This window comes from Peromyscus californicus, unplaced genomic scaffold, assembly GCF_007827085.1.
Source record: "Peromyscus californicus insignis strain IS unplaced genomic scaffold, ASM782708v3 Scaffold_4__1_contigs__length_199733344, whole genome shotgun sequence".
Taxonomy (NCBI): domain Eukaryota; kingdom Metazoa; phylum Chordata; class Mammalia; order Rodentia; family Cricetidae; genus Peromyscus; species Peromyscus californicus.
In genome coordinates, this window is record NW_026294562.1 from 183,607,140 (window position 1) to 183,625,319 (window position 18,180).

At 53.9% G+C, this 18,180-nt stretch overlaps 2 protein-coding genes across 9 annotated transcripts; both read right to left on the reverse strand.

Annotated features, from left to right (window-relative positions):
- Nucleotides 1-612: 612 nt before the first annotated feature.
- Nat14 (N-acetyltransferase 14 (putative)) lies at nucleotides 613-3,113 on the reverse strand. Of its 4 annotated transcripts, none has more exons than XM_052762720.1 (3): nucleotides 2,957-3,113; nucleotides 2,287-2,407; nucleotides 613-1,661 (listed from the first exon to the last, which is right to left on the reverse strand). In XM_052762720.1, exons 2-3 carry the CDS (start codon nucleotides 2,356-2,358, stop codon nucleotides 1,113-1,115), a joined length of 621 nt encoding a protein of 206 aa, XP_052618680.1. In that variant the 5' UTR covers nucleotides 2,359-2,407; nucleotides 2,957-3,113; the 3' UTR covers nucleotides 613-1,112. The 4 variants fall into 4 exon arrangements, with proteins under 4 accessions (XP_052618680.1, XP_052618678.1, XP_052618681.1 ...); XM_052762718.1 differs by having other exon boundaries at nucleotides 2,287-2,410; nucleotides 2,957-3,109; XM_052762721.1 differs by lacking the exon at nucleotides 2,957-3,113 and adding an exon at nucleotides 2,699-2,869.
- Nucleotides 3,114-3,611: 498 nt separating this feature from the next.
- On the reverse strand, nucleotides 3,612-12,523 carry Znf628 (zinc finger protein 628). Of its 5 annotated transcripts, none has more exons than XM_052762713.1 (2): nucleotides 9,986-12,523; nucleotides 3,612-6,865 (listed from the first exon to the last, which is right to left on the reverse strand). In XM_052762713.1, exons 1-2 carry the CDS (start codon nucleotides 10,452-10,454, stop codon nucleotides 3,753-3,755), a joined length of 3,582 nt encoding a protein of 1,193 aa, XP_052618673.1. In that variant the 5' UTR covers nucleotides 10,455-12,523; the 3' UTR covers nucleotides 3,612-3,752. The 5 variants fall into 5 exon arrangements, with proteins under 5 accessions (XP_052618673.1, XP_052618674.1, XP_052618676.1 ...); XM_052762714.1 differs by having other exon boundaries at nucleotides 3,612-8,951; nucleotides 9,986-10,074; XM_052762716.1 differs by having other exon boundaries at nucleotides 3,612-8,930; nucleotides 9,986-10,068.
- Nucleotides 12,524-18,180: the final 5,657 nt, after the last annotated feature.

Here is an 18,180-nt window from a genome sequence, read left to right on the forward strand (position 1 = left end):
GTCTGGGGGACAAGGCTGAGGGCACACCCTCCTGCCTCCTCTTGTTCTCCAAGCCAAGGGAGTGCAGCTGGGAGTGGACAGATTTGGGGGGAATCCTGCAGTAGCAAGAAGGCCCGCAGCCAGACACCAGGAGGGACTTACTACTATATTAAGAAAAGAAACTGAAAAAAAAAAAAAAAAAAAAAACCCTATCTCCATTGGACCCTCACTCTGTTAAATCTGGATGGGAAGTTTCTAGTTCCCATCTGAGGAAGGAGTGTCGGAACTTACTAGTGCCCAGAACAAAGGTATGGAGGGTAGAGAGACCAAGGGGTCAAGGCTTGGGTCTGGAGGGGGTGCGCGTGTGCACACACACACACACACACACACACACACACACACACACACATACACACACACCAGGCAGCTGTGGGGGAAAAACTGTGGTAATGGGGAGCATGACTCAGAAGGCCTGGCAGGGACTGGGCTGCCGCTGTGAGCTCACTGCTTCTTCCCAGCGAAGTGCACCTCCCCTTCCCTAGCAATTAATGTCAACTTTGGAGAGGAGGAGCCAGACAGAAGGAGGGGGTCTGGAGGGAGCAGCTGGGAAAGGCATGAGAAAGGAGACAGGCGCACAGAAGTCTCGGGCTTTATTAACAAACTGTAAAAAAACAGATGGGCTTGGAGACTGTGCTCCCTGCCCCACCCACTCCCCAAAGATCTGCCCACTTTGGGGGTACACTGTCGCAGACTCTAACTCTGCCTCTCACTCTCCCCAAATATCCCTTCCAGACCCAAAACACACACAGTAGGGGCTTTGTAGATCCAGAACTAGAGAGGTTTGGTTTTGTTTTTTTGGGTTTTTTTGGGGGGGTTGTTGTTGTTGTTGTTCTCAGTGCATACAAACTATGGGGCAAGGAGTGGACAGAGTGGCCTCTAGTGGTCCCAGAGGACCAAGAAGAGTCCCCACTGCACCTGGCAGGTCCACTCTGAGTCCATCAACCTCAGCGCCTCCCTATCAGCCCAGCAGACTGGGTAGACACTGAGGGAGGGGATGTAAAGTGCCTGGCACACAGTAGGTGCTCTTTAGGTGCTGGTTCTCCACCCATCTCTCCAGTGGGCATGGTCTATAATCACAGATCTTTGCTGAATTCTCTCACCAGCATATAGCCCATGCAGCCCCAGCCTCCCTCTGCCTGGTAGCCACAGGCCTCCAGTAACCCTGCCACGCCCCAAGCAGCCACAGCCACTGGGACCACGAGCCGGGCCCGAGGTTCCCCCACACTCCCAGCCCAGGCTCGAGCTCGGGATTCAGCAAAGGCCAGCAGCCTCCTGCCCACGCCCCTGCGACGATGCCATCGAGAGACGGAGAGGCGGGTGACTCGGGCTCCGTCCCCCACGTTGGCACCAGGAGCCAGAGCCAGGACTCCACACACATCGCCTGAGCCCCGGACAGCCACCCAGGGCCCCCCCAGGCCGCCGGGCGGAGGCAGAGAACCCCACCGGGCTCGCAGGCCCAGCTTCACAGCGGCCACAGCCAGAAACACGGGCAGCAGGAGGGCCAGGGCGAAGGAGGCCAGGACGAAGCGCAAGCCGCTGCTGGCTGCGGCCAGGAGGAGAAGGGCTGGCGGACGAGTCAGAGCGTGGAGGGCCACACGGTTTTCTGTGTCTTTTACACCAGCCTGTGGGTGGGAGCAGCGACTCAGCCATTGGAACTCCCGAGGAAGGGTTCCCAAGTGGGAAGAGAAGCCAGCTGTTGGGGTAGTTCCAGTCTGACCCACTGGGTGTGAAGGGCTGAGTGAATGAATGAGGGATGGATGGGTGGATGGATGGATGGAGGGAGGGATGGATGGATGGATGGATGAATTAGAGCCTGGGGCCAGTGAGTCTGGAGGGCATGCTAGGGTAAAGCACCAGATAGGGAAATTGAGGCCGTGGGCCGCAGGAGGGTCTGGAGGACAAGAGCACCTCTCATTTGGGGGCTGGTAAGCGGGGCCCACTGGCGGTCAGGAGCCCTGAACATCCAGCCCCCACACCCTTCCAGCTGCTTTAATTAATAAATAAATAAATAAATAAATAAATAAATAAATAAATAAATAAATAAATAAATATAAATAAATAACAGCTGAGGTGTAAGTAGGGAGAAGGAACTAGAGAAAAGGGACCGATTAAAAACAGCCGAGGCCGAAAATATTCCCCCTTTGGAGGTCCCCCGGAGCGCAGGCAGGTGGGCGGGGCAGGTGGAGCCCACTTGGAATGTCCCTAAGCAGCTGCGCATGCTCACTGGTGCCCCTGCCGGCCTCTCACCTTCAACATCTCCAGCACCAGGGGCTTCTCATCTTCCCTCATCTCCCGCACTGACAGGTGGTTGGGGGCCATGGTAGCCCCCAGGCCGCCGCCCCCCAAGAAGGGAGCTGGCGTCGTGCACCTGCTGAAAACAATTAGGTCTGTGTTAGGTGGGCACCTGAGTCCTCAGAGCTCTGGGAGAAACGGGCTGCAACATTTCCCAGACCACCAAAGGACGCTGGAGCACCGCCAAAGAGGGTTGCCACAGTGTCAAGTCAGGAGCCCCCACACCCAGCGGGGCTCAAAGCCTCCCCGAATCGTCCCCCACTCCGGGAAGGCATTCAGCGATCTGTCTGTAAACTCGCTCCCTCCCCACACTGCAGGAGCAGGTGGGTCCCCATCCTGCACAGCAGGAACAGGGCCCTGCAAGCACCTCCACAGGGTTGCTCGAATCCCTTGACAGCAAGGGGGAGCAGGGTCAGGAAGGGGTCACCAGCGGAAGTGACGTCCACACTCCCGACTGGAGGCGGGCCCGGCGCCTTAGCAAATGTTGCCGAGCTTCTCCCACCAGCGGGCAGGGGTTGGCAGTCACGAGGGAACTGCGAGGGCGAGGGAAGAGCTGTGGCCTGCGGGAGGCCGGTGGGAGATCCATGGGGAAAGAGGAGGGTGGGGGGCAGAGAGGGCTTCTTACCCGGCCTGCCTGTGGAAGGTTAGCACAGCTCCTTTCTTGCCGGTCCTTCGTTGCTAAGCGACCTGAGCATCAGGAGGCGGCGGCTTTGCTTGCGAACCTAGTCTCATTGGTAGCTGGGTCTTTGAGGGAAGGAGTGGGGGCAGTACTGAGCATCCCCATCCGCAGGGACCTTTTATCTCAACCCGGTGGCACCTGGGGTATTGTTTGGATCAATAATATCCCTCTACCTTTCAGGCGAGGAAAAGGTGAGGCTAACTTACCGGGAAGAAGCATCTGGAATTTGATCCCTAATCCTCCCTGGTATAATGACTATAGTGACGCGCGGGTACACACACACACACACACACACACACACACACACACACACACCTTTAAAAGATGGCAAAGGGCCAGAGAAATAGCTCAGAGAATAAAACAGCTTGCCAAACGAAAATCCACTCGGCAGACTCCCGCAAAGTCTGTGACCTCCACAGGTGTACCCCCACCCTCAACACAAGACAACTCTTTACGAATTGAAAGGCCAGGGGAACCGATCCGCACCCTGGAGAAGCAGTTAGCCTCCGCACCTCAGAGCCCGAGGGAAGAATGAAAACCTCCAGGTCCTAGGCAGGAGCTGTGCCCATGACTATCCTTTCCCCCATGAAAACAAAACCAAGAAGAGACTCTGTCTTTATTAGCAAGCCCAGCCAGCAGTCCCCTTGACTCCCGAACTGACCCCAGCCCAGCTGAGGAAAACAGTTAGTTGCGGGGGGGTGGGGAGGACGTCTGTGGCAGACAGAGGTACTAGTGGGTCTCTTCAAAACGTGTGTACCAACTGGACTGCAGGCAGAGTCTGCACAATCTGGATAGAGGGCAAACTCTGCGGAGCCATGACCCCCGGGCCAGCCACTGCAGGGACCACTTGTACCATCTGGGAGGTGGGAGCTACGGGCACCCCCACGGGGGCAGAGACCGGGCCAGGTGCCGGTGGGGCCAGGAGCTGCAGTGTCGTCGTCGTGGCGCCTCCTGCAGCGCCGCTGCTTTCCAGAACATCGGTAGCTGGAGCGCTCCGAATGATGAGGAGTTTCTGTCCTGATGGGCCAGTGGCAGCTGGCTCTGTCAGTCCAGGGGAAAGGGTCTCCACCTCCTGCACACACAGCCTGGTCTGCTCGCCGTCTGCTCCGCTCAGCACCAACACACTCTGCAGTCCCTCCTCTGTCTGCAGCGTTTCAAACACGACATCCTGGACCATGCTGGCGCTGGCCTCGCTGTCCCCCACCTCCCCAGGCCCAGGGCCGGTGAGTAGCTCTTCAGCAGTGCCACTCTGAACCACCAGCAGGTTTGGAGTGTCTGTAGCCACAGCTCCTCCACTGGAATTGGAGACTTGGCCTGTCAGGGGCTGGAGCTGGACTGTAGTCACCTCCTGTGCTGGTTGGAGCTGGACCGTGGTCACTTCCTGTGCAGGCTGGAGTTGGACCGTGGCCACTTCCTGTGCGGGCTGAAGCTGAACCCCACTCACTTCCTGTGGCCCTGTCTCCCCATTCCCCACATTCTGCAGAACAATGAGACTCTGCCCTCCTCCGCTAGCTCCTGTGTTGCCTCCTCCCTGCATCCCCAGGCCGCTTGGGCCTGGGAACCACACCACCCCCGTGCCCTGTCCCGCTTTCGCCACGGCCCGAGGGCCCTGCTTTGCAGCACCATTGCCCATACCCCCAGCATTGGCAGGAGGCAACAGAATGAGCTTGGGAGGTGGAGGCGGTGGAGGAGGGGTAGGGGGTTGGACACTGCTAGGGATCAGTTGGAGACCCTGGGCAGTCTGTACCAGGAGAAATGTCTGGGAGTTGGGGACGACTGGGCCCGGGGGCGTAGCCTGAGCTGTGGTCCCAGCTACTTCAAGTGAAAGTGTGGCCTGTAGGTGGGGGAGAACGTGGACATCTTGGGCAGCCAGTGGAGTTGGAGCTGCGGCCAGTGGGGCAGGGGGCTGTGGTGCAGCAGGGCCGCTGGTGCCCGAAGTTGCTGTGGCTGGGGTGTGCGTCCTCAGATGCCGCTGCAGATAGGCGGCCATGACAAAGCCACGGCCGCAAATGGGACAGGCAAAAGGACGCTCAGCAGAATGGGTGCGCTGGTGCAGCAGCAGGTTGGAGGAGTGCGTGAACGTCTTGGGGCAAAGCGGGCAGCGGAAGGGTCGCTCGCCCGTGTGCACGCGCTGGTGCTGCCGCAGGTTGGATGTCTGTGCGAAGCTCTTGCCACACACGCTACAGGCGTGGGGCCGCTCGCCAGTGTGCACGTGCCGGTGGCGCCGCAGGCACGATGTGTTACGGAAGGCTTTGCCACACTCGTTGCAGGCATAGGGCCGCTCGCCCGAGTGCAGTCGCAGGTGGTACTGGTAGTGGGACGACCACTTGAAGGTGAGGCCACACTGGCCACAGGTAAAGGCTCGAAGGCCCGTGTGCACGCGCTGGTGGATGGCCAGCAGAGAGGAGCGCTTAAAGGCTTTGCCACACTCCCCGCACTGGTAGGGCCGCTCGCCTGTGTGGTCCCGCAAGTGGTAGCGCAGCCCGGAAGAACCCTTGAAGGCCTTGCCACACTCAGCACATTTGTATGGCCGCTCTGCGGAAACGGGGGCGGGTGGGGGTGGAGGGGGAGCAGGAGTGGCTGGGGCTAGAGGCTCCTGGGGACAGGTGACCTCGGCAGCCTCCGCCTGAGGGGGCGGGCGTCCTGCTGCCGCCTCCTCCACGTGGCACTGCTGGTGAGCCAACAGGCTAGCCAGCTGTGGGAAGGCGCCATCACAGCTGCCACAGCGGAAGGCCTGTCCACTGGCCCCGCCATGGCTGTGCTGGTGGCGGGACAGGCCAGCCACGGTCCGGAAGGACTTCCCGCAAGGAAGGCAAGCAAAGTTGGGGGGGCCCGCGGTGGCAGGCGGGGGCTGCGGCAGAGGGGGGTCGGCTTGGGGCAGCTCGGCAGGCGTATCCTGGGGCTGGGCAGCCACGGCGGGACCCGGGCATGGCTGGTGCTCCAAGAGCAGCTCCTCGCTGCTGAAGCCCTGCTCGCAGCCATCGCAGCGGTACACCAGCTCCACCGTGGTCTCGGCCGCAGCCAGAAAGAGCTCGGGCACCACGGGTGGGGGCGGCGGGGGCGGGGCTTGGGGTGCAGGCGGGCTGCGGGGCTGCAGATAGGCATCAGAGACCAGGACCTTGGTGCTGGCTCCGCTGGTCTCCCCTGCAGGGGTCCGGGTGGAGCCGGGGGCGGGGCCGTGGGTGCGATGGTGCAGCAGCAGATTGGAGGAGTGGGTGAAGGTCTTGGGACAGAGCGGACAGCGAAATGGGCGCTCCCCCGTGTGCACCCGCTGGTGCTGGCGCAGATTGGTACTCTGTGTGAAGCTCTTGCCGCAAATGCCACAGGTGTAAGGGCGTTCCCCGGTGTGCACGTGCCGGTGGCGCCGCAAGCTGGACGAGTTCTTGAAAGCCTTGGGGCAGTCGGGGCACGGGTAGGGCCGCTCTCCCGTGTGCTGTCGCAGGTGGTACTGGTAGTGGGATGACCACTTGAAAGCCAGGCCACACTGGCCGCAGGTGAAGGCCCGCAGGCCCGTGTGCACGCTGCGGTGGATCTGCAGCAGGGAGGAGCGCTTGAAGGCTTTGGGGCAGTCGGGGCACTGATAGGGCCGCTCGCCTGTGTGGCCCCGCTGGTGGTAGAGGAGAGCTGAGGAACCCTTGAAGGCTTTGGGGCAGTCCGGGCACTTATAGGGCCGTTCTCCCGTGTGCGTGCGCTGATGGTGCAGGAGCCGAGATGACCACCGGAACGACTTGCCGCACTCCCCGCACTCATACTGGGCAGCAGGGGTGGGTGCTGGGGCAGGGGGGCCTGGCTTCTCCCCAGTTCCCTCCGTGGCGGATGCTGGTGCCATGTCCACGTGGGAGCCGGCCATCACACCTGGTGGAAGGATTCTGATCAGAGTGGGCTAGCACTGGTCCTTATCACCACTCATACTGGCTCTTCAAGGAACAGGACAGCCTCTCTATATCACCCACCCTGTAGGGGTTCTTCCTTAGTGTTAGAGCTTCCAACAGCCTAGGTTTAACACACAGTATCACAGACTAAGAGAAATAATGGGGTATCCAGGGTGTCAACTTCTCAGCAAACTGCAACTAGGTGGCCAGCTCCTCTGGGAAGCAGAGATCCAAGAAGGGGCGGCCTCTAGATGGAGCCCTGCCTTCAGAAGGACACTGGCCCCTCTGATGTCAGAGCCTTAGGAGACTCCGGCTTTGCTTCCTGCTCTGGTGTGAGGACTCACTCCTCACCTTTCTCCACCTCAACACTTGTCCCCACCACCACACCCTAAACAGTGTCACTCAAGTGACCAGAACTTCAAGCACCCCACTCCACCACCCACTGCCCCCCCATTACCTCTTGGGTCCCCCAAACCCCAGTGATGACTTCCTGTTCCCACAGGCTCTACAACCTCCTCCCATCACGCCATCACCGCCAGCGCTCCCTGGCACACCCGCCCTGGACACAGCTGCCTGTCTCACTGTGCACATGTTCGTGTGCACATTTCTGAACACTCCCCGTGCGCCTCTCACTCGCACAGCACTTTCTCTGGCCCCTCCACCCCTCAGTGGTAACCCCGACATGTTTCCTCCCCACTGAATCCTCCTGCTCCCCTGTTCTCAGCAGGTGACCTTGCTTCCGATCAGGCCCTGCAGTGACTGGAAAAAGAACAGCCATCAGAACAGAACATCTCATGCACCGACCACTGGACCAGCGCTTCCCAACTGTCACCCCACTCGGGACATCTTGTGATGCTGGAGACACTCACTGTTGCTTGCCTGTCACGTGCGGGGACAGGGGTGCTTCTCAACACCCTACAGTGCACAGGATGAACCCCCACAAAGATCCAGCTCAAAACAGCAGCAACACAAGACTGAGAAACTGTAGGAATCCCCCCACACGCTTCCCTGTGCCATGGCCTCCGACCTCCCGTGGCATCCTCGTTTGCTTCAACGAGACCGTTCCCAGCAGCAAACACAAAGACACAACACCCTTGCTTCGGTTCTCTCCAGCCCTCCACGGGTCCAGAATCAACCTGCCCTCCCCTCTGGAACCGCCTCAGTCACCTGCAGTCCCCAGCACCCCAGCCCCGTGCTGCTGAGTCCTCCCTTCAGGCATCCGTCCTAGCCTCCGATGGCTGTCTCCTTCCTGTCACCATCTCGGCCTTTGGGCTGGATCCTTCTAAACCTGGAGGTTGAGTCAGAGCTCAGTCAAGAACGGCTGGTCTAGCTATTTGCCCCTCTCTCTGGAAGCCCTCGCCCCTCCTAAGACTCCACAATTTATAAAAAGAGGACTCCAAAAGTGTAACTACTCAAGACTCTCCTTTGTGTCACATGCTTGGTGCACTGTGCCTAAGACACCTCACACTTAACTAAAATCTAACTCCAAGTTTTTATCTTCCTTCTATGCCCTCCTACCAAATATTTAGAAGTAGGGCTGGAGGGGTAGCTCAGTTGACGGAACGCCTATCCAACCACACAAAGCCCTAGGTCTGACCCCAGCACGGCACACACTAGGTGTGGAAACCCAGAAGGTTGAGTCCAGCAGTCACACACCTGTATGAACAGAAGACAAACCCCTTACAGCAGCCTGCTGAGTGCTCACGACTGGTGATCTTCTCCCCACTTGGTGGCCTCCAGTCCTTCTAGCCTTCCAGCCAGGCAGGGAGAGCTACCCCCACCTTGGGGCTCCCGCCTAGTACCCCTTCTCTCCACCAGCCACAGTCTACCCTGTCACCTCAAGACACCTCGGACCACCCTACTTAAATCCCTCAGCACTCGCTGCTCTCTTCGCATACCTCGATGTGTTCCCTTCTTCGTGGGGCTCACCACCTTTCGCTACACAGCCGGGATTTTTCAACCTCAGCAGCACAGAGATTTGAGGATGGGTCATTCTTTGTCAGAGGGGCTGGCTCACACATTGTTGGGCGTTTGGCAGGATTCCTGACCTGTCAACCCGATGGATGCCACTGGTAGCAAAAGCAGGAACTAGTTTGACCCTTCCTTGGCAGATCCTCAAGCCACTGCTCCCGTGTCCCCACAAGCAGAGTCCCATCCACATTTAGCCCTCTCGCTGCCTCTTTTATTCTGTCTAATGTCTGCACCGTGTAAACAGGGAACCCCTTTCTTGTTCCCTGTGCATCCCAGCATCTACCAGCTGAGTGCATGCTCAGTAAACACAGTCTGAGCAAACAGGGACGAGGCTATGGAGGATTTCTGTTTTTAAGGGATGGGCAACGGGCTATGAAGGGTTTCTTTATTAAACGATGGGCGTCTCTTTCACCATGTAAGGGACTAATGAGCTTAAGAAACTGCATGTGCCTTTTGCGAGGTCAGGCTGCATCTTTTAACACAAGATGCCCAAAGGAACAGAGGGACCCAGCTGAGCAGTGGGAGTCCCCTTTAAAAGGCTGGGCTTTGATGCTCATGGGGCTTGGGGTGTAGCTGGACTGTTAGTTAATGACTGGCATGCATGAAGCTCTGGATTCCCAGGACAGCAGAAAACCAGGCGTGGTAGCACAGGCCTCTAATCCCAGGACATAGAGGGTAGAGGGAGGCAGGAGGATCATAAATTCAAGGTCATCCATGGCTACACAGTGAATCCAAGGGCATCCTGAGCTACATGAGACTTTCTGGGGAAGAAAAAGGTTAAATACCTGTCTCTACCTTTGTACAGATATTCTAGGGACCAGCAGGATTATGAAACTTTTCCTTCAACGTCTGGGAAACTGTCACCCGCTTTTAAGGAAATATATAATCCTCTTTTAAGAGAAAGGGGAGGAAAAAGAAAAGACACGAAGCTTTGCAAAAAAAAAAAAAAAAAAATGCCTAGCTAAACACAGCGCCCTTCCCCTTTAAGAGGGAGGAGCCGGCCTCACGGAGTACAGATCGGAGGCGAAACAGCGACTTTCCCTTTAAGATCCCCCTTCCGGTTTCCCGCTCGCCGTTGCCCAAACGACTCCGCCCTCCGGCCCTTCCCCCACCCCGCCCTCCGGTCTCTCACCTGTGGCCCCGGTCTGGGAGGGGGGGTCGAGGAGAACCCCAGAGCCTTCCCGCGGGGGCCGACGGGAAGCGGGGCCCGGCACAGCGCCGCGGGAGCCGCGGCCCGGGAGGGGGCGGGGGCGCGCTCCCTCCCCACGGCCCCCGGCGCGAGGCACCCAACCTTTATCGGCGGCCGCTCGCGCACACAAACCCCGCCGCCGCCGCCGCCGCCGTGCGTCATGACGCAACGCGCCGCTCCCAGCCCGGCCCCGCCCACCGCGGGGGGGTTGCTCCAGGTGCCGAGTCTGTGCTTGGGGGTCCTGGCCTGAGGTTGGCGTGTGTGGGCTCAGTCCCAGTGCTCTCCTGCTGGAGAGGACGTCCGCAGACGCGGGCGGGAAACTGAGGCACGCAGCCTTCCTGCATGGCTTGGGTCTCGCGGGGAGCCTGAGGTGCCCCTGCAAGCCTGCTCTCCACCTCCTGCCGGCTGGCATCTGGGGGTGTGGGTCATGCTGGCTTCCTCAGCGTGATGACATTGAGACAGATTGTTTTCGTTGCTTTAATTCTTTTTTTTTTTTTTGGTTTCCTTTTTTGAGGCCACGGGCTCATGTAGGTTGTTCAGTGTGCAGCCCAGGCTGGCCTTGAATTCATAACGCCCATGCCTCCGCCTCCCCAGAGCTGGGATTACAAGCGTGTGCCTGCAGGCTCACTTGAGATGAGTCTGGGCTTTGGTTGGTTGCTCTCCGTGGGAGCTTCCTGTGCGTTGTAGTGTGGTCAGCCGGAGCTCCAGTCTGTGCCCACTAGCTACCGGTGGAACTGCCCTATGCGCGCGCACAATGACAGCCCCAGTTCCTTGAGGCGCTCCAGCAATCCACTACTTCAAAGGCAGTACCGCGAGCCAAACACTCTGGGACTGTGGACCTCTCACACACACGCCACCAGCACCACGCTGGACTTGATTTCCTAATTCTCCTACCTCTACCTCCCAAGTGCTGGGATTACAGGGGTGCATCACCACAATGGGCTTCTACGGGCTATTCTCTGCTTACTCAAAAGACCCTTTATCTCTAACCCATCTCTGCCTAGCTCTTGCTGGAAAGATCCATGATAACCAGGGTCCTCCTGTCGGTTGCAAGGGGACAGACAGCTCCACACTGCCATTGTCAGCAGCATAGAGTTCCCCTAGACCAGGGGTTCTCAACCTTCCTAACGCTGCAACCCTTTAATAACGTCCCTCACATTGAGGTGACCCCCAACCAAAAACTATTTCATTGCTACTTCATAACTGGATGTCAACATGTAAAAGATTACAAATAGATCCATATCTGTCGCCATACATAAAACTCAACTCCAAGGGGATCAAAGACCTCAACATAAATCCAGTTACACTGAACTTGATAGAAGAGAAAGTAGGAAGTACTCTTGAACGCATTGTCACTGGAGATCACTTCCTAAATATAACACCAGTAGCACAGACACTGAGAGCAACAATTAATAAATGGGATCACCTGAAACTGAGAAGCTTTTGTAGGGCAAAAGACACGGTCAATAAGACCAAACGACAGCCTACAGAATGGGAAAAGACCTTCATCAACCCCACATCTGACAGAGGACTGATCTCCAAAGTATATAAAGAACTCAAGAAACTAGACATCAAAATACTGAACAATCCAATTAAAAAATGGGCTATAGAGATAAACAGAATTCTCAAAAGAAGAATCTCAAATGGCTGAAAGACATTTAAGGAATTGCTCAACATCTCTAGTCATCAGAGAAATGCAAATCAAAATGACTCTGAGATACCACCTTACACCTGTCAGAATGGCTAAGATCAAAAACACTGAAGACAGCTTATGTTGGAGAGGATGTGGAGCAAGGGGAACTCTCCTCCACTGTTAGTGAGAGTGCAAACTTGTGCAACCACTGTGGAAATCAGTATGGCGGTTTCTTAGAAAATTGGGAATCAATCTACCTCAAGACCCAGCCAGACTACAAAGATACATGCTCAACTATGTTCATAACAACATTATTTGTAATAGCCAGAATTTGGAAACAACCTAGATGCCTGTCCACTGAAGAATGAATTAAGAAAATATGGTACATATACACAATGGAGTACCACTCAGCAGATGAAAACAGTGACATCATGAAATTTGCAGGCAAATGGATGGAACTAGAAAATATCATCCTGAGTGAGGTAACCCAGACTCAGAAAGACAAACACGGTATATACTCACTCATAAGTGGATACTAGATATAAAGCAAAGGACAGTCAAACTGCAACCCACAGATCCAGGGAGGCTATATAGCAGGGGGAACCCGAGGATGACTCTGGATTATAATAAGTTTTGGTTTTACCTAATCACTGGGCAAGATATGGTGAAACATTTCACTACTAGGATAATAATTGGTACTGTATCAAGCTGATGAAAGAAAATGCTGGCTGTACATTCAGGAGGGGAGGCTAAAATATTTTTAGAACATGGATTAGCTTATAGAAAAATGTCTACCATAAATCAAATAGTGGAGGGGAAGTTGAATAGGAATCTCACATACACAACTTAAATAAAACATAGCTCTCTGAACAGATGAAGATAGGTCTCTTCCGTATCCCAGAATCTAATCAATATTTATATGTATAATTCAGCTATTATTTGGCTTTAAAGGGCTTATTGGAAAACGTTATCATTTATACTGTTTTCTACAGATAAAATATTTTACTCTTTAAAATAACCCTGGACTTTTAAATTATAACCTGGTTTTATGTGCAGGCTATCTGGGTATTATTTCTCCTGCAGTTGTACATAAGATGTTTTTACGTTAAAAAAAAGGACAAAAAATTTTTCATTGCTACTGCATGACTGTAATTTTGCTACTGTTAAGAAACGCAATGTAAATATCAGACATTCAGGATATCTGATATGTGACCCCCTCGGGGGTTGCAGCCCATAAATTGAGAACCTCTGCCCTAGACTTTTAGGGACCTCAAATTAGGACAAACTGGAGATGTGCCTTGGAGTCTGTAAGGAATTTCACAACTATAGACAGTATGGGAAACAGATTTGGTGACTTTCGTTTGTTTGTTTGTTTTTCGAGACAGGGTTTCTCTGTGAAACAGTCCTGGCTGTCCTGGAATTCACTCTGTAGACCAGGCTGGCCTTGAACTCAGAGCTCTTTCTTTCTGCCTCTGCCTCCCCAGTGCTGGGATTAAAGGCATGTGCCACCACTGCCTGGTGGATTTGGTGACTTTTAAAAAGTTATTTTAATATAGGTTTTAGCACAGGGTTTAAGCCGGGTGGTGGTGGCACACGCCTTTAATCCCAGGATCTCTATGAATTCAAGGCCAGCCTGGTGTACAGAGCAAGTTCCAAGACAGCCAGGGCTAAGCAGAGAAACCCTGTCTTGAAAAACAAAAGAAAGAAAGAATGAATCTCAGATGAAAGACACATCCAGTGTAGATATGAGCTTCCCAAGGGAGAGTGGGGGGAACTAAGAGGCACTCAGTGTAGGTACAGGCTCGTGGGGGGAGTAATTGTCTTAGCATTAGCCACGAGGTCATTTTGTTGACTCTCAGTTACATCTCCAGAGGTTGCTAAGAGAGCACTCTCTCAGTCCCAGGGTAAGGGGGATGGATTCTTTAAGATTTGTCTGTTTGCTTGTTTTTTAAATCTATTTTTATTTTCTGTGTGTGTGAGAGTGCCTACATATATGTCTGGGCACCACATGTGTGCCCGGTATCTGAGGAAGCCAAAAGACAGTGCCAGATCCCCTGGAGCTGGAGTGACAGGCAGTCGTGAGCTGCTGGGTGTGGTCACAAGAAACTGAAGCCCCATCCTCTGGAAAAGCAGCAATTGCTCTTGACTGCCAGGCCATCTCTCCGGCCCTGCATTTAGCAGTCTGAACTAAAAGAACATCATGCAGGGGGCGGTGAGGTGACTTGCCGGTGCAGAGCTTGCCGCCCAGTCTGATGACTGAGTTCAAGTCACATCCATAACGGGGGAAGGAGAGAACCGACTCCCACAAGCTGACCTGTGCCCATGCCGTGTGGCATACACATGCATGTACACATACACAAAATAAGTAGATAAGTGTAAGTTCATTTTTTTTTCATTCTACTTATTTAGAGTGTGTGTGTGCACACATATGCCATGATATGGCAGTCAGAAACCCACTTTTATTAGTCAGTTCTTGCCTTTCTTTCCCTCAGGGATTGAACTCAGGTTTTTGTTGTTGTTGTTGTTGTTTGGTTTGTTTTGTGTGAGACAGGGTTTCTCTGTGTAGTTTGGGAGCCTGTCATGGATTTCTCCCTGTAGACCAGGCTGGCCTCGAACTCACAGAGATCTGCCTGGCTCTGCCTCCCAAGTGCTGGGATTAAAGGCGTGTGCCACCACCGCTCAGCCAAACTCAGGTTTTTAGACTTAATGACAAGTGCCTTTACTCACTGAGCCATCTGGATGACTGCTAATTTAAAAAAAAAAAAATTAAGAGGGCTGGAGAGGTGGCTCAGTGTTTAAGAACACTGGCTGCTCTTGCAGAGAATCTGGCTTTGATTCCCAGCACCCACACGATGGCTCACAACTGTCTATAATTCCAGTGCCAAGGGACCTGATGCCCTCTTCTGACCTCCAGAGACACCAGGCATGTAGACACAGCCATAACTGCAGGCAAAACACCCATACACAAAAAACAAAAATAAATAAATCTATTTTTAAGTTCAAAGTCTCTTCCAAGATTCGAGGCGGTCCCTTAGCTGTGAGCCCCTGTAAAGTCAAAATGAAAGTTCCAGATTCTGATCTACAAAGACAGAGTAAACACTCCGTTCCAAAAATGGAGGAGTGGAAAGATTGAGGGGGGGAAAAAAAAGAAAAGATTGGACCAAAGCAAACCCCAAACCCAACAGGGCGACCCTTAGATCCTGTTCTCCACTGGCAGCATGGGGCACATGATTCCACGTGGGCGTTGGTGCAGCACACACAGGCTCAGTCTAGGCTTGTTCCTCTCCATGCCACTGTCCTTACCAAATGTTGTACATTCTTGGTGTCTTCAACATCCTCAGGTTTCCAGCACAACTTAAACTTCACCTCATGCATTGTCCACTCAAGGTCTTCCTTGAGACACGTTGCCTAGACTTCCAGGCTCTCCTCTCCCACCTTAGTGCAAGCCCCCATGAACCAATAACTCCTGCATTCTGCAGGCCTCTGAAACCAAGTTCTGCTACCCTGAGAGGGAGCTGGACCCCCTGTTACCACAGCTAAAGTGGCCTCTGACTGCCCACATGACTAAACCTGGGAAAACATTTCCTAAAACAGCTTTTTCTGGAAGAGCAGTGCCCCAGGAGTCCAGTACAGGGCATCGGATCCTTTGGACCTGGAGTTAAAGAGAGTTGTAAGTAGAGGAACTGAGTCCAGGTCCTCTGCAAGAACAGAAAATGCTCTTAATGGCTGAGCCATCTCTCCAGCCCCTACAAAAACTTTCTAGGAGAGAGGCTGGCTGGGGGAAGGCTGCCAGGAGGACCAGGGAGATGGGCAGTTCTTGACTTCTGACCCAGACCTCCTCTACCTGCAGATCCAGAAGATCATTAAGGAGCCAGTCCCAGACAGCGGCCTGCTGGGCCTCTTCCAAGGCCAGAACCCCCTCTTGCTGAACTCCAGACCCTGACTTGAGATGGGAGCATCATTTTTCCCTCCTCTCTGAATCCCAGAAGTCCACCTGGAGGCCTGCCTGTGGTAGGGGAGGGATGGTCATGCCTCCTGCTTAAAGAACTGGTCCTGGAAATGCTAATGAACTCTGAGTGCTTGGAAGGGGTGTGGGACATGGGGTTGACTGAGGAGAGGTGGATGAGGGACTCTGCTCAGGTTCCCTTCATGAGGGGGAAAACCAAAGGGCAAAGAAGTGTGACAGACTGGGACCCAGACTCCGAATAAACATTGATGTGGCTGTGGACCAAACCACGATTGGGTTTGTGGGGTGTCACAGGGGCTACTGGGGTGTGCAGGTGGGAGAAGAGGATGAAGTGAGGTGAGGAGAAGGGGGGGGTGCCTCTTCCCAGCCCCAAGCTGGGACTAGACGCAGGCCACATCTGCACAGTAGGCAGCAGAGGCGTCTTGAAGTAGGAGTTTCTGACTGTCCCCATCTCAGGTGGCACTCAGCCCAACTCTGCTGGCTTGCCTTCATAACTCCTGCGTTCTGCAGGCCTGTGAGACCAAGTTCTGCTACCCTGAGAGGGAGCTGGGCCCTGTTACCACAGCTGTAGAGGCCTCTGACTGCCCACACGACTAAACCTGGGGAAACATTTCCCTAAAGAATGGAAAGAGCACCTATTCAGCTTTATAGCATATGCAGGCTTGCACCAGGTGCCAGAGAAGAGCCTGGAAGACCAGGCAGTGTGTGGCAGGGACAGATGTCCTCCATGGAGCCCTTGAATGGGCAACCCATGAACTGTGAAGGAGAACCCTAGGTTGTAGTGGACACACCAGGGTGTTGGGGGTGTCCCTGAAGAGACAGATGTGCTGTTTTCTCAGAGGAAAGTCTTTGAAATGAGTTTGCCTTTCTTTTTTTTTTTTGTTTTTTTTTGTTTTTTGTTTTTTCGAGACAGGGTTTCTCTGTGTAGCTTTGCGCCTTTTCCTGGAACTCACTTGGTAGCCCAGACTCGCCTCGAACTCACAGAGATCCGCCTGGCTCTGCCTCCCGAGTGCTGGGATTAAAGGCGTGCGCCACCACCGCCCGGCCAAGTTTGCCTTTTTATACCCTGGCAACACTCTCAGCCAGTGAAATAAGGGTTACGGGAACACCAGCACTGTGATACTGGACTGTCCTTCTGATACCTGAGATGGTTCCTAAGTGATTAACAGGGGAGTAGCATATACAGCATGGACACACTAGACAAAGAATTTGTCTTCTAACAATGAGGAGTGGATGCATAAGATTTTGTCAGACTACCCAGAATGGCACGCAGATTAAAATGAATGGTTTGTTTCTGGAAATTTCTGTGTGATATTTGAATAACAAGAGTGATTGTGTGTAACTAAAGCTGGAAAGGAAGACCACATATGTGGTGGGTGAGGGAATGGATCTGAATACCACTGGTTTTCCATTTCATTCATGATCTCATGAACTATTTCTTTTAAAATCTCTTCCTGGAGAAAGATAACTATGTTTAGATCAATGGAAGGATTACATACTTGATGCTATTGATCCTGTTTCTCTGGGGAACTTTTTTTTAAGGATTTGTTATTATATATATATATATATATATATATATATATATATATGAGCTCTATCTGCATCTACGCCTTATTGCCAGAAGAGGGCATCAGATCCCACTGTAGATGGTTGTGAGCCACCATGTGGTTGCCGGGATCAGGACCTCTAGAAGAGCAGACAGTGCTCTTAACCACTGAGCCATCTCTCCAGCCCTCTGAGGAACCTTAATGTAGGAAGGATGCATGCTCCGTCTTGGGTCATATGTCATCAGTCAAGGCCCCCTTAAGATTGGGTCTACAAGTCAGAGGCCCTGCTGACTGTGAAGACCATGGATCCCACAGACACAAGGAATTAACTCTCCCTTGTGACTCTGTAAGGGTACTGGAAGCTCAGTGAGACCTCAGCCTTGTGCAACGCAGAGTGAGGACCGGTCACACCCTCATGGAGGGCATCCTCATGGAAGCATTGCGCGCGCGCGCGCGCGCGCGCGCACACACACACACACACACACACACACACACACACACATACACACCCCATTTTCTTGTCACTGTCTGATTTGGAGGGGCCCTTGGGGCTCCTCCTGAGCTGGCTTTTTTTTGTTGTTGTTGTTGCTTGTTTGTGGACACCTCCCTCTCAGATCCTGAGAGACAGGGGCAGACCATGCTTGTCTTGCTGGCCACTGCATCTTGGGGCTCTGCACATGAAGTCTTTAGTGAGTGTGGAATCCCTGAATTCACTCCCCTACACCATTGTGAGCATAGGGTGAAAAGGGCCAAGGAAAAACACCCTGGCCCTGACTTGACTCCAGGACCAGGGTTTGAAATCTCACCACCAATCCCTGAGCTTGCCCCAGATTCAGACCACAAAAATCCACCAATCCCAAGCCACCCTGGAAAGCTCCACACCCCTACCCCAAGAAATCCTGTATAAAGGTCTGTACCCTGTTCAGTTTGCTGCTGTTTCTCACCGTCCTCCTGGGTTCTTCCTTCCCAATAAATCTCTTCAATGACGTTT